This window comes from Sphaerodactylus townsendi, linkage group LG15 (genome assembly GCF_021028975.2).
Source record: "Sphaerodactylus townsendi isolate TG3544 linkage group LG15, MPM_Stown_v2.3, whole genome shotgun sequence".
NCBI classification, from domain to species: domain Eukaryota; kingdom Metazoa; phylum Chordata; class Lepidosauria; order Squamata; family Sphaerodactylidae; genus Sphaerodactylus; species Sphaerodactylus townsendi.
In genome coordinates, this window is record NC_059439.1 from 15191100 (window position 1) to 15206571 (window position 15472).

Below are 15472 nucleotides of genomic sequence, written 5' to 3' on the forward strand. Positions count from 1 at the left end.
CTCTCAAGACGGGCAAAAATATGACGCCGTCAAGAACGAAAAAGAAGCCGCCAGAGCGAGAGCTGCTCGGCACAGCATCGCCGCCGCCGGGCGAAAACGCTAAACCGCCGAAGACGGTGTATTTCAGAAAACGCTTAAAACCTTTTTTCCCCATGTGACGATCGACGCCGCATCTTCGCATAACAGTCACCACGAGCTGTCGCCGGCGCTGCCTGCATCGGTTACAGGCGCAGGCTAACATCACAGACGCCGCTCAAGAAGCGCTCGCGGCTTAACCGTCATTATTTTCTAAGCGGGCTGCGATCACCGCAGTTCGCCTTCGTCTGTGTGTGAACGCTGGATGCCGCACTTTATGACGTCATCGCGTCGCTGCTTTTGGCCGTGCGGAAACGGCCTAGGAGAACTGGAAGTCCTAGAAAGACATTACATTCCTGCTGAGCTCCTCAAATCTCCAGGAAGTTCCCAAGCTAAAGTTGGCAATCATAGGTGTTGCCCTTTTAAAAGAGAATACCATACAATATATTCAGTATATTTCAAACTGGTTATCTACTTTTTTAAAAAGAACACTCACAAGATAGACAACTCAAATGCCTACACTTAAAAAAACCTCCAACAATTAATACCTAGGTTTCTTTGAGGAACTTGCAGCATATTTACAACATGGACACTGGACACAAAGTCTTTAAATAGGTGTCTTCTTGTTTCTTTACTTTGGTGAAGACCTCTTCCAAATTTCTTTGTCCTATGGGAGGCTTATATTCCAGCAAAGAAGTCCAATAGTTTTATTTCTCCTGTGGAAGATCGGTTAAGCTAGACAGACAAGAGCCCGGGTGTTGTATAAGAAGGGCAGTAGGGATCTCGTCTCAGGGGGCTGGGGTCAGCTTATTGAACAGCCTCCCTTCTCCTTAAATGGGTTCTTGTCATCTGGGATGGGCTTCAAGAGAGGGTCTTCTGCAGCGTTGGCCTCCATATACTCCTTGATTTCTTTTGCTGTCTTCGAGATCTGTGCGAGTGGGAGAAATAAGCATTATTCTGGTGTTTGTTGAGGTTTGGTCCAAGACGCGCTGCTGTCTGAGACAAAAACTATGTATGAGATTCCTGTCCTGATGGATGTATATGGGGAGCGTTGCACCAAGGAGCTGCTTTCGCAAGCGTCATTGAATCAGAGAGGAGATGCTCTTGAAGAGTTGTTGGTCCTCTCTGTGGGACTTTGTCCAAGAGAACTTCCCTTTGGATTGTACTCCATAGTATGTCTCAGGGCAAACATTTGGGCGACATGCTTTGGCCAAATTGGCAAAGGGAAGACAGAAAAATCACACTTAAGAACATAAGAACATAAGAACTAGCCTGCTGGATCAGACCAGAGTCCATCTAGTCCAGCACTCTGCTGCTCGCAGTGGCCCACCAGGTGCCTTTGTGATGTGAAAGCAATGCCCTTTTGCTGCTGCTGCTCCTGAGCACCTGGTCTGCTAAGACATTTGCAATCTGAGATCAAGGAGGATCAAGATTGGTAGCCATAGATTGACTTCTCCTCCATAAATCGGTCCAAGCCCCTTTGAAAGCTATCCAGGTTAGTGGCCATCACCACCTCCTGTGGCAGCATATTCCAAGCACCAAACTTCCTGGGCGGAAAATTTGTGATCAGCAGGAACGCTCTGGTGGATCCAAATAACTGAATATCCTACCTTGCATTCTTTCTTTAAAGTTATTCCTCATGTTTCTCTTAGGCCCCTTCCACACATGCAGAATAATGCACTTTCAATCCACTTTCACAGTTGTTTGCAAGTGGATTTTGCTGTTCTGCACAGTAAAATCCAGCTGCAAAGTGCCTTGAAAGTGAATTGAAAGTGCATTATTCTGCATGTGCGGAAGGGGCCCTGGAGTACTTGTGGATTGTGGGCCTTGCATCTACGTTTTGCCTTATTGTATGTTTGGGAGCTGCTTTCTAAGAAGACTTAGTCCCTGTGCAAGAGAAAAACTTCTGTCAAAGGGAAATTACTGACAAAGATCAAACATCAATTGGACACCTTTATGGATTCTGCATTAAATCAGTTTGCTATGACAATAGTGCTAGTTGAGCTTCATTGCGATGTTCTCTGCTGCCAAAATCCACTTCCTGAAGCAGTTGGGTACATAGTAGGGCCATCCTGGGTTGAAATTGGGATATATTAAGTAAGTGAATGGGAGGCAAGGCAGCATGGTAACACCCAAGCTCATCAGATCTCACAAACTAAGCAGGGTTGGTACTTATTATTATTATTATTATTATTATTATTATTATTATTATTATTATTATTATTATTATTATTATTATTATTATTATTATTATTTAGTTAGTTAGTTAGTTAGTTAGTTAGTTAGTTAGTTAGTTAGTTAGTTAGTTTAGTTTATAGACCACCCTCCCCCGAAGGGCTCAGGGCGGTGTACAGTATATAGATAGAGCACAATCAAATTAAAATACAATAAATATGAATTAAGATGGCTCTAATAAAAATAAACACTATCCATTAAAATGCAGCTTATAAAATTAATATTAATGTTAACTTAAGATGGCGCCTGCTGTCAATTCCCTCTAAAAACATACATCAGAAGAGAAGGGCGCTAGGGGCCACATGATGTTATAACAGCAAGAAAAGGGAGGGAGGGAGGGAGGGAGGGAGGGGCCCCTATCAACGGCTGGTCTCCCAAAGGCCGATTAGAATCAATTAGGTCTTGCAGGCCTACTTGCGCGACTAACAAAGGTCCCCATGAGGGAGCCGGACAGTTAGGTGGAAAGAGCATTCCACCAGGCAGGGGAGCCAGAGAGCTGTACAGGCTCTGGCCCGAATTGGAGAGCTTTTCAGCCGGTATCATGGAGGGGCCAGGGATCACCAGTAAATTGGCCTCTGCCAATTTACTAGAAGGAAAACTCTGCAGAGGAAGGCAATGGCAAGCCACCTCCGCTTCCCACTTGCCTTGAAAGCCCCTTACTAGGATCACCATAAGTCGACTGCAACTTGACAGCATTTTACACACTCAGAGAGTTTGGATTTATACCCCACCTTTCTCTCCTGCAAGTAGACTCAAGGTGGCTTACAAGCTCTTTTCCCTTCCTCTCCCCACAACAGACACCTGGTGAGTTAGATGGGGCTGAGAGTGTTCAGAGAGAACTGTGACTAGCCCCAGGTCACACAGCAGGAATGTAGGGGTGCAGAAACACATCTGGTTCACCAGATAAGCCTCAGCCACTCAGGTGGAGGAGTGGGGAATCACAAACCCGGTTCTCCAGATTAGAATCCACCTGCTCTTAACCACTACACCATGCTGGTGTGATGAGTAAATATGTTTAGGACTGGGCTATCAAATCAAGAAATAACTGTGGCTCATTCTGCACATGCAGAATAATGCACTTTCAAACTGCTTTCAGTGCTCTTTGAAGCTGTGTGGAATGGCAAAATCCACTTGCAAACAGTTGTGAAAGTGGTTTGAAAACGCATTATTTTGCATGTGCGGAAGGGGCCTCTGTGGGGCCTTGTACTGGTTCACCCTATTTAACACGTTGGGAACTTCAAACTCCTAGATTTTGGTATAGGTATGTGTACAGCTTTAGGCTGCGTTCACACATTGTCGGACATGGGTCCTATCACTGAATTTTTTACAATAATTTACAATTGGGTTTTCCTTTGTGGGCAAGAGAATCCGATTGCAAAAGATCACTGGCTAGAACTATAATATTACAATCTCAAACAAGCTTTGGAGGCAGCTTTAAATTTACTTTTGGAGTGAAATTCCCAGGTCAATTCTCCAAGTTTGTTTGAAAAAGTGCAAACAGACATGGTTTTCTTGGGATTCAGATATATATGACATACATGACTTTTACTTGCCTGATTGAAGTGCTTAAGGATTTTGCTTGAAATAACTAAAAAATCTTTGTAAAAATCTTTGTAAAAATAAGTAGCATGTGGTATAGTCCACTAGGAGGCTCTCTTGTGACAATATTATTTTGACTTCATAGAGAAAAATGAGTTGCCTTCTCTTCTTACAACCTGGCAAGTGTTTTGTGTAACTTATGAAGCTTGCACGTAAGCTCCAGGGATGGGCGAGGTAAAAATCCAAACAAACAAATAACTGTAGAAGGCTTTCATGGCCGGATTCAACTGGTTCTGGTGGGTTTTCTGGGCTATGTGGCCGTGGTCTGGTGGATCTTGTTCCTAATGTTTCGCCTGCATCTGTGGCTGGCATCTTCAGAGGTGTATCACAGAGAGAAGTCTCTGTATACACCTCTGAAGATGCCAGCCACAGATGCAGGCGAAACGTTAGGAACAAACTCTACCAGACCACAGCCACACAGCCCGGAAAACCCACCAGAACCAAATAAATAACTGGTTGGCCTGAAAAGGGCAGCATTTTTGGTACGTTTGTGCTAGAGCATATGGAAATCATTACCGGTAGTCTCTCATTTTTTGTTTCCTTTTTCAGTTGGTCTATTTGCATTTTCAAGATCTCTTTTTCAGTCATGTCCATCGCCATCTTGACCTGCAATCCAGACATAAATCCACATTAGCCACCTACACACATTTTTTTAAAAAACGCCTCTGTGATACGGGAACATACACACTCACTTATCTTCAGGGATGCCGGAAATGTGGCTTGTCATTATGTCAAAAGCTTGCCTCTCCGGGTCACACGATATCTTTGAATGTCACCACTATTGTTGACTGATGTTGCTTTAGTCATTTTTAAAAACTACTGACATGTTACAATTTTTTAACTTGCGTTTTTAAATTGGAATTGACATAAGAGGCCGATTTGTCAATTCAGGGAATTCCAGGGGTAGCTAAAAGCTCTGAGCATACTACTTCTCAAGACCAAATAGATGTAAGGTATGCACAGTACATATTACTATGCTGCTGAACATTGAAGACGAAGAGTTGGATTTATATCCCCTTTCTGTCCTGTAGGAGTCTCAAAGTGGCTTACAAATTCATTTCCCTTCCCCTCTCACAACAAACACCCTGTGAGGTGGGTGGGACTGAGAGAGCTCCTTAGAGCTGTGACTAGCCCAAGGTCACCCAGCTGGCGTGTGTTGGAGTGCACAGGCTAATCTGAATTCCCCAGATAAGCCTCCACAGCTCAAGCAGCAGAGTGGGGAATCAAACCTGGTTCCTCCAGATTAGAGTAAGCATAAGCATTTTATTGTCATTGTGCATGCACAACGAAATTTACAGCAGCATTCCTCGATGCACACAGTTTCAGACTCATACATCATCCTCACTTTCCCCTTCCTCCACCCATCCCTACACAGCCCCAAACACATCAACACGAAGCCGCGGAGTTTAGCATAGCCACAGCTCTAGAGTAGAAGCTGTCTCTAAGCCTCTTTGTCCTAGTTTTGACAGACCTGTATCGTCTGCCAGATGGTAACAGTTCAAAAAGAGAGTGTGCTGGATGAGATGGGTCCCTCAGAATATTTTGGGCTTTTTTTAGGCTTCGGGAATTATAGAGTTCTTCCAAGGAGGAGAGAGGGCAGCCGATAATCCTTTGTGCAGTAGTGATCACCCTTTGGAGCGCCTTCCTATCTGCCACTGTGCAATTGGAGAACCATACACAGATGCAAGTACACTTGCTCTTAACCACCAAGCCACTGCTGCTCTTATGCCCATCACCATGTGCCCTTTACTGAGACTGTTGTAAAGGCCGGGGAATAAATCTAAATAAACAAATGTGCTTGTGACTCTGCGCATGGGTGTGTGTTTCAGTATGGACTAATCTTGTGCTTAGAGTCCCCAAAGAGAGACACAGGGTTGGATCCAGTGATGCTTCAACTTAAATCAAAAATATATTTAGCATCATTAGAAATTTCTTTGCTCTTGTGATTAAATCTTGGCACTTGTGGAAGCCAATAATTGCACAGTTGCAGTGTTCTAAACTTTGCGGACTTGACTTGTGACACTATCAGATACAGAGCTGGGTTCTTCCGTTACTTTTTAGAAAAAAAAAATTTTATAATAGGAAAACTGAGACTCTTGGGCATCTACTAGAACTGGGCCATGTTGTTCTGCTCAGCGAAGACTTCCCACATATCTTAAGTGACACAAATCTTGGTTAAATCAATTACTTCTACATTTAAGCAGCTTATTCAAAGGCCTCTTATGGCCATATGTCATCACTGTGGTAGCTAGCTGTTCCCTAGTATGAGGGCAAAAGTCTTCGCTGTTTCATTACTCCAGCCTTTCTCAGAGGTTCCCTTGGGGATATCCAAACATGGAAGCCAAGAGAGCAGGTTACTCCCAATCCCCCTGTAAACATGTAGCCACCCTTTGATCTGAAAAGGTTTTCATGAACCTCATTCTGAAGCTGTGATGAAATGGCATATTGAAAAGATGGATCACACATAGCAGCACATGTTCCTGTATTTGCATGCTGGATATCCCCAGTGGTGGGATCCAAAAATTTTAATAACAGGTTCCGATGGTGGTGGGTGGGATTCAAACAGTGGCGCCGCCGCACACACGCACCTCCAGTCCCTATTGGGCAGGGAGGTTGCTTTAGTAACTCCTTCTTGGCACTCAGAAAAAATTAGTAACCACTTCTAGAGAAGTGGTGAGAACTGGTTGGATCCCACCTCTGGATATCCCCCAGTGTAGCATCTGAAAAAAGGCTTAGAACAAGGGGAATTGTGAACTGGAAAAACCAGCTGAAACACCAAATGGTATCTTCAGTCTTGTCTCTCCACCTTTTGCTCCAAACAAGCTTATAGAGTTGTCTTCCAGACAGCTGAATCAATTTAGTGGTATTTCCTTCTCCACAGTGGATTGAGGAAACTTCAGTTTTCAAAGGTAACCAAACGGTGTCTAACAGAGAATTCTGAGTACGCTCGTCACACTTCAGTTCTTCACAATTCAAGTGGTATAAACTATTTGTATGTTTGTAGGATAGATAGACCTTTGAGTCACTTCCTGTGACTTCCATCTTTGTGTCATTTCTTCCTTCTCCATCCTTGCACTATATAACCATTGGGGGAAAAATATTTTATCTAGCTTGCATTACCTAGATGAAATCAGCTGGTACCTCTTCTCTAAATGTGAATGAAGTCCACATGAAGTGCCTGATTTGATAGAACCAGTCTCATAATGTGTGTTTACGTTTGTACGAGGCATATACCGGAAAGGCAAAGGAAAGGAACTGTCCAAGGTAGAAGAAGAGAAGAAGAGTTTGGATATATATCCCATTTTTTTTCAACCATAAGGAGTCTCAAAACAGCTTAGAAGCTCCTTTCCCTTCCTCTCCCCTTAACAAACACTTTGTAAGGTTAGTGGGGCTGAGATAGGTCCGAAGAACTCTGACTAGTCCAAGGCCACCCAGCAGGAATGTAGGAGTGCAGAAACACATCTAGTTCACCAGATAAGCCTCTGCCACTCAGGTGGAGGAGTGGGGAATCAAACCCGGTTCTCTGGATTAGAATCCACCTGCTCTTAACCATTACACCACGCTGGCAATCTGGTAAAAGAAGATAATGTGGTTTCCTGGGTTTTGGGTTTCATAATGGCAGCAAATCAATATGCTAGCCCTAGAAGCATCACTAACACCAAGCATCTTAAGATAAAACACTTCCTCATTTCTTATTCTTTGGCTTTAAGTCTGTAGGCATAACGAGTTCATCAGCGCAAGAACTTTCCCTTTTAGCCAGAAAGTAGATCCATTTGAAGTGAGGAGGGCCAACTTATAATACTATGTGTACACCCAGTCAAATTGCAATCAAACAACAACTCCAGTAGTGGGTTTTCAGGGTAAGTAGAAGTGGAGATGGAGAAATAGAGGTCTTCCCCTGCCGAGTCTTTCTTGGTCTCCCATCCAAGTGCCGACTCTGCTTTGTTTCCGAGATCTGACAAGATTGAGCTATGCCCTCCAGGTCCACAACCCCTAACATAAAATGTGACACCATTTATAACCACTCCTGTCCTGTGATCCCACTTCTGCTCAAATGCATCCAGCTAGCAAATCCAAACTTCCTGTAAGAATCTCCTTACGGGACTCTGCTAATATTTCAGCAGCATTAATTGACATGCTAGCATGGCATAGTGGTTAAGAGCACCAGACTCTGATCTGGCAAACCGGGTTTGTTTCCCTGCTCCTACACATGAAGCCTGCTGGGTGACCTTGGGTTAGCAACAGTTCCCTCAGAACGCTCACAGCTCCACCTACCTCACAAATCAGAGAAAATCAGGGTAAAAAAACCAACTCTTCTTCTGACTCAAATTTGTTTATTTAAAAAAAATTCACAAACTGGATTGTCCACTCCCTCGAGCCAAAGCATTTAGAATTTAGAAACCTGAGCTACCTTTTCACTGTTGGATTCAAAGACAAGAATGTTGAGATTTTATAGTTTAAACAAGGGATGTGGAATGGTATGGCATAGCCAGATCTAACTAAGCAGGGCGGTTCTTGAATGAGGAACCACCAAGCAAGATTCTACAGAGGACGGCAACAGCAAACTTGCTCTGCCTCTCACTTGCCTCAAAACCCCTTTGCAGCTTGGTTGCTACTTGACAACACACACAACACTCATGGTTTTAAAGAGTACACGTCAAAGCCAAATTTCAAAAGTGTAATATGAATGTTTGTCAAAGTTTAAGAAATGAAAGTTCTGAAAGGTTGTCAAATTTAGAATTGGTCCAAAATTTACTTTCAGTCAAACCACACATACCCAACCATTTCTTTTCTAGCTTCTGGTAGCTGAAATCATGAGGGGAAGAAATTGAGGGGCAGGGGACGGGAAGAGGCTGCTAAACCCGTTTTCCCCTGGCCATTTTTTAAAATCCTTTGTCATCTGACAAACCCTGAGTTAAAATATGGGAAGAAGGCAAATTTCTAAGCAATTCCACAGTCCCCCATCTAGAAAATTACTAAAGGACCATAAGGCCACACACAAGTTGCTGTGTCTTCAGAAGAAGAAGAAGACTTTATTTACAGTCAATGACCAAATATATTACAAATCTCCAAAATATCTACAACAAAACAAGAATGCAGATCTCTCTCTCTGCAGATACAACAGTGTTTATTGTGCAACCTTACAGTGCATGGAGCTTCATCTTGGGCTAGGTGTGAAGTTCCGTGTGTGCAACTGGGTTGCGTGATCTGGTCTGTTTTTGTTTGTACACCAAGACTAAAGACTCAGGTAGCTGTTTTCAGAGTCTTAAGGTGTTGTGTCTGCGTGAGAGGGGCCTGTGGTAGGCACTTCTACCCCACTATCACTCCAGGTGAAGAGGTTTGTCAGGATTTTGTAGTGTATCAAAAAACCTACAAAATCTCTTTGGCCAGTGAGGTAAAGGAAGTGTGTGTGCATATCATCAACATACGAGAATGCCTCTTTAATGCCCATTCCTATTCTCTTTAAAACTACAACTTTTGGCTAATGCAATTCTGCTTACACAAACTTGTTTTCTCATGCCGACTGCACCTGATTTGGGATATAACACTGTAAACATACCAACTTGTACATAACTTCCTCTGAAAAAAATTATACTTTCTTCCATTAAAAAAACCAATTCTAATGAGATCTGTATAGGGGATCCTACCGCATGCTTAATGGATATTTTCCATCGCAGATGGTCCAACTTACCGGTTTTGATGAGTTTTCTTCTCCCAAGCACCAAAATGTTCCAGAAAGAAATCTGCCGGGGCTGGTGGAATGAAGTCTGTTGTGTCCTCTTCTCTGTTCAGAGTTGTCTTTGGCTTTAGGTAATGGCCTGGTTTTGGAACCGATTGTCTCCGGTCCTTAATCTGATAATTAACTCAGCAAGTTAAAACTGGTCAGGTGTTGAGAATTAACCTCAAAGCTTAGGGTAAGCAGAGGAGAGATAGCAGATGGTACATTGGCAAAGAAATGGATCAATTGATCCATCAGAGCTGCAGACAACCTACATTCAAAGGCTGCCAAGTTAGACCTCTAGAGTCAACCTTCCAGTTTCCAAGAGCTCCTAATCATTGAGTTGAGAAGACCCCACTTTATTCTTAGGCCACTATGTGTACTATGTTGGATTTGACAGCCTTGCATGCATCAGTAGCATGGAATTCTGGGAGAGTTCAGCAAACATTCTAAAAGTGACAGTCTGGGGCTGTAGCTCTCAGACTCTGGTTGAGGAAAGATGTTCAGTTTTATGTTAACTAAAGCTATGTAAAAGCTTCTGACAGAAAGTTTAATACTATAAACTATGTTGGTTATTGGAAACCAAATTGTAACCAAATGAAAAACTGTAAATGTATCAACATATAAGTGTTACTATGTTTATATTTTTTTCTCTCAGTATAAGTAAAGTTATTTTGTTTATGATTTCTGTGGTAAAAAGATAACTGTTCTTATTTAAAGTGGCATACAAGCTACATTCTGCTTGTTATTCTGCTTACAGGATATATATATATCATATGATCATATATATGATATATATATATGATATATATATATGTGTGTGTGTTGACCTTCATACTATGATATATGCATAGTATGAAGGTAAGGTCAACACACACACACACACACACACACACACACACACACACACACACACACACACACACACACACACACACACACACAATGTATGTATGTTGACCTTCATACTATACTTCCTGTGTGCACAACCCATTCCCTCATCAGTTAACTTATGAAGGGTTAGTAGAGCTGTTGCAAAATATTTCAGTCCCCAAAACTATAGTCATCTCTTCCACATTGTGACTTTCCCCATCATGGTTTTGATATATCGTATGTCAGCATAAGAAATTAAATGGGGAGTTGGGGGGGGGGGGAGTTTTGCGGAAGCCGCAAGACGACACATGAATTTTCAGAAGACGACACAGAAAAAGTGTAGAAACTCAGAAATGCATAATATATATAGGACTGTATGATATCAACATATTTTATCTCAGTACCATAAATATATGCAATTTCTTTTTTAAAGATAAAAGGAAAAATGTAGACTTCTCTGGTAAGAAGGGAGGGCGAAAATTTTTTATGCAGATTTCCAGATCACAGTGGGCACTGTGCCTTCATCCCCGTGATGTGGAAGGGATAACTGTATTTCCATTCTAGTGCATGAAGGATGTTGGATAATAACAGGAAAGCATTGCTTTGCAGTGCTATGGAAAGTTACTGTAGTCTAAACCCATGGACCTCAATAGGTTTAGATTAGAATAACTTTGCCTCCAATTGCAGCCTTATGCTCTGAGCCATAGCAGAGTACATTTTCCTTGCTGCTAAAAAACTCCCAGGCGGAGCTTCCAGATGAGAGAGAGTGCCTTTCAGGTAGACCTGAATCCCAGTCTTTTGATTTCAAGAAACCAAAGGCTCAGGTGCTGTTTTACCCATATCAAGGTCAAATTCTAGCATATCTCTCCAATTGTTTTAGAAGCTGTAAGGTTACTTCTACTGTTTTCCTTCTAATCCAATTGACTTTAATGGATTTAATGTATTGCATCTGGGTTACTTGAGCTGATTTTAAAGGCCTGAGGGAACAATTTGGCCCTTTGGGAAATGCTTTCCAGGGTCTTTGGATTGGCAGAGGGATGGGGTGGGGTACACCATGGGGAGAATAGGGTTGCCAATCTCTAGGCAGGTCCTGGAGTTGTCCCAGAGTTACAAGCTATCTCTAAACAACAGGGAGACGTTCCCCCAGAGAACATGGCAACTCTGTGGGGTGGACTGTATTGCATTACACCTTGTTTAGATCCCTCTCCTCCCTAACTCTTCCCCTGCCTAGGATCCACATTCAAATGTCCAGGAAATTTGCTACCTGAAGTTGGTAAATTATACCCTGTTCCACATAAAAACCTAAGTAAACCTGTCACTTCATAGACCATTTCCTCCTGCCCCCTTCCTCATGGAGCACGTGAAGGGGCAAGGGCGGGAGGAAATGGCGGATGAAGTTACAATTTTACTTAGGTCTTCATTTGAAACATGGTATATTCCCCAGCGTGTCACCGGTGGACACCCAGGGGCTGACTGACATCTTTCCTGGGTGACAAAATTCTTTTTGGTTGTGATTATGTGGAAAGAACAGTTGATGGGATCAAGAGAACTGATGGGGTTAATCTCAAATTTAGAAATAAAGTACAATTAAAAATAAATACATAATAATAATATACTACTACTACAGGTTTCCTTGAAATCACTACTGAAGTCAGACAGGGCTGCATTCTGTCTCCACTTCTCTTCCTTGCTGCCCTTGACTACATCTTGTGGAGAACTGGAACATGCTCTGGCAATAGCATACATTGGCTTGACCAAGACCACCTTGGTGACTAGGATTTTGCTGATGACATCGCTCTCCTTGAGGAAGATGAGCCAAAGCTGCAGTGGATGGCTGACCTGGATAGAGATGTGGGCAAAATTGGCCTCAGGATAAGGAGGTGGAGGAGGAGGAGGAGGAGGAGAAGAGTTGGATTTGTATCCCCCCTTTCTCTCCTGTAAGGAAAGGGGCTTACAAACTCCTTTCTCTTCCCCCCTCACAACAAACACCCTGAGAGGTAGGTGGGGCTGAGAGAGCTCAGAAGAACTGTGACTAGCCCAAGGTGACTAGCCCAAGAACTGTGACTAGCCCAAGGTCACCCAGCTGGCATGTGTTGGAATGCACAGCTCAAGTAGCAGAGTGGGGACCAAACCTGGTTCCTCCAGATTAAAGTACACCTGCTCTTAACCACTATGCCACTGCTGCTCCCTGATAAATCATAAGCACTGGTAAATCAAAAATTATGTATGTTAGCTCCACAACCTGAACACAGGGAATCATCATTGGACCACAGCAGCAAGAAAAAGTGGAGAGGTTCACCTACTTGGGCAGTGTGATCTCCCAGAATGGAGAGGCAGAGACAGATGTCAGGTGCTGCACTGGGAAGGTTGCAGCTGGTTTTCGGAGAATGAGCAAGATCTGGTACTCACCAACCATTGCCCTAAAGACCAAGCTCTGCCTATTCACCTCCAATGTGATCCCAACAACCATTCATGCTAGTGAGACCTGGAAGGCATTAACAAGTATCAACAACAAGCTCAACGTCTTCCAACAGAAGTGTCCACATTGAATCCTGAAGATCCAACATTATAACCACATCACTAATGAAGAGGAGCTGCACGTGAAAACTCCAGAACACTTCGACTGACTGGCCACGTCCTTCTCATGGAGAATGGTCGGATCCCAAAGATGGTAGATACCTCCTGATGTCAAACGACGGCAAGGACGCCCCCGAAATACCTGGAAGAGAACATTCAAGCAAGACCTGAAGGCACTAAATATTGCATGGGAAGAGGTTAAAACACTCGCCCAAGACTAGAAATGCTGGAGAGCACTTGTTGCCCGATATGCTACTTAGCGTGGGAGGAACGAACGAACGAACGAACGAACGAACGAACGAACGAACGAACGAACGAACTAACTAACTAACTAACTAACTAACTAACTAACTAACTAACTAACTACTGATGATGTTGATGTTGATGTTGATGTTGTTGTTGTTGTTGTTGTTGTTGTTGATGATGATGATGATGATGATGATGATGATGATGATGATGATGATGATGATGATGATGATGATGATGATGATGATGGTAAGAAAATAATAATAATACAGAGAAAAATAAAATAATTTATCATGGCCTAAACCTCCATATAGGGCAGGGAGTGAGTGAGTGAGTAGGATGACCATTTGGGCTCCTTGTTTTCTATAGGGGCAGATGTGATATGGTATAGTATAGCCTGATTTCAACAGATCTCAGAAGCTAAACCGGGTCAGTGTTTGGATGGGAGACCACCAAGGAAGACTTTGCAGTGGCCAAGGAAATGGCCGGCCATTGCTGCTTAATCTCTTGTCATGAAAACCTTACAGGGTCTCCATAAGTCTGCTGCGACTTGAGACAGCATTTTCCAAAGACACATTTTCCATAGTGCATGTAAAAATGGCTTTTTTCAAAGGGTCGGAGGCTGCCGGTGCTATATTTTGCTGGTGAGCAGTTGCAATTTATTTATTTACTTCATTTATACCCCACCTTTCCCTCCACAGAGACCCAAAGTGGGTTACTTCATCCTCTCTTCCATTTTAGCCTCTTAAAAACCCATGAGATGGGGATTCTGTAGATGGGGATTCTTCTCTGGCAGAGGAGCTAAATCACTTTTTTGCCTGCTTTGAAACAGGTCTATCAGAAGGAGATGACACACAGCCACTAGGTGATTGCAGCTCACACCTCACTGTGGAGGAACATGAGGTGAGGCAAGTTTTGAAGGCTGTGAATCCAAGGAAGGCTGCTGGACCGGATGGTATTCCCGGTCGGGTGTTAAAGGAATGCGCTAACCAACTGGCTGGTGTTTTTACTGGGATCTTTAATCGATCTTTATCCCAGTCCACCATTCCATCTTGTTTGAAAGCTTCCACCATTGTTCCACTACCAAAGAGATTTCCTGCTGACAATCTTCAGGATTATAGACCAGTGGCACTCACCCCCATCATCATGAAGTGTTTTGAAAAACTGGTCCATAGGCATATTAGTTCTTGTTTTCCAGATACATTTGATAAACATCAGTTCGCATATCAGACTAATAGATCTACGGAGGACGCCATTGCCATTAGCCTCCACACAGCTTTGACGCATCTGGAACAGCAGGGGAATTATGTGCGAATGCTCTTTGCGGACTTTAGTTCCGCATTTAATACAATCTCGCCACAAAGACTGGTGACAAAACTTGTGGATCTTGGACTCTCACATTCAATCTGTTTGTGGATTAGGGACTTCTTGTCTGGACGTTCCCAGAGGGTTAGACTGAGAAATCGGGTTTCTTACTCTAAATATGGGAACGCCACAGGGCTGTGTGTTGAGTCCTTTACTGTTCACCCTTTATACATATGATTGTACTCCTGTCTATCATAGTAACACCATTATCAAATTTGCTGATGACACAACGGTGGTGGGGCTCATCTCTGGAGGGGATGAGTCTGCCTATCGGAATGAAGTGGACTGACTGCTCTCATGGTGCAGGGAAAATAACCTGGTTCTTAACACTAACAAGACAAAGGAGCTCATAGTGGACTATAGAAGGAATAGCTCAGAAATTCAGCCCTTGACTATAAATGGAGATCAAGTGGAGCGGGTGGCTAGTTTTAAATTTCTGGGCGTTATGATTAAAGAGGATTTGTCCTGGGGCGTACAGACTGCCGCGGTGGTTAAGAAAGCCCAGCAAAGACTGTACTATCTGAGACTTTTAAGGAAGCAACAACTGGATGGAAAACTCCTGGTGTCCTTTTACCGCTGTGCTATAGAGAGTGTCCTAACCTACTGCATCTGTGTATGGTTCTCCAGTTGCTCAGTGGCGAATAGGAAGGCGCTCCAAAGGGTGATCACCACTGCACAAAGGATTATCGGCTGTCCTCTCCCCTCCTTGGAAGAAATCTATAATTCCCGAAGCCTAAATAAAGCCCAAAAATATTCTGAGGGACCCGTCTCATCCAGCACACT

At 43.2% G+C, this 15472-nt stretch overlaps 1 protein-coding gene across 1 annotated transcript; it reads right to left on the reverse strand.

Annotated features, from left to right (window-relative positions):
* Positions 1 to 400: 400 nt before the first annotated feature.
* Positions 401 to 9740, reverse strand: GNGT2 (G protein subunit gamma transducin 2). Its single transcript, XM_048517495.1, has 3 exons — positions 9602 to 9740; positions 4426 to 4515; positions 401 to 1003 (listed from the first exon to the last, which is right to left on the reverse strand). Exons 2-3 carry the CDS (start codon positions 4507 to 4509, stop codon positions 878 to 880), a joined length of 210 nt encoding a protein of 69 aa, XP_048373452.1. The 5' UTR covers positions 4510 to 4515; positions 9602 to 9740; the 3' UTR covers positions 401 to 877.
* Positions 9741 to 15472: the final 5732 nt, after the last annotated feature.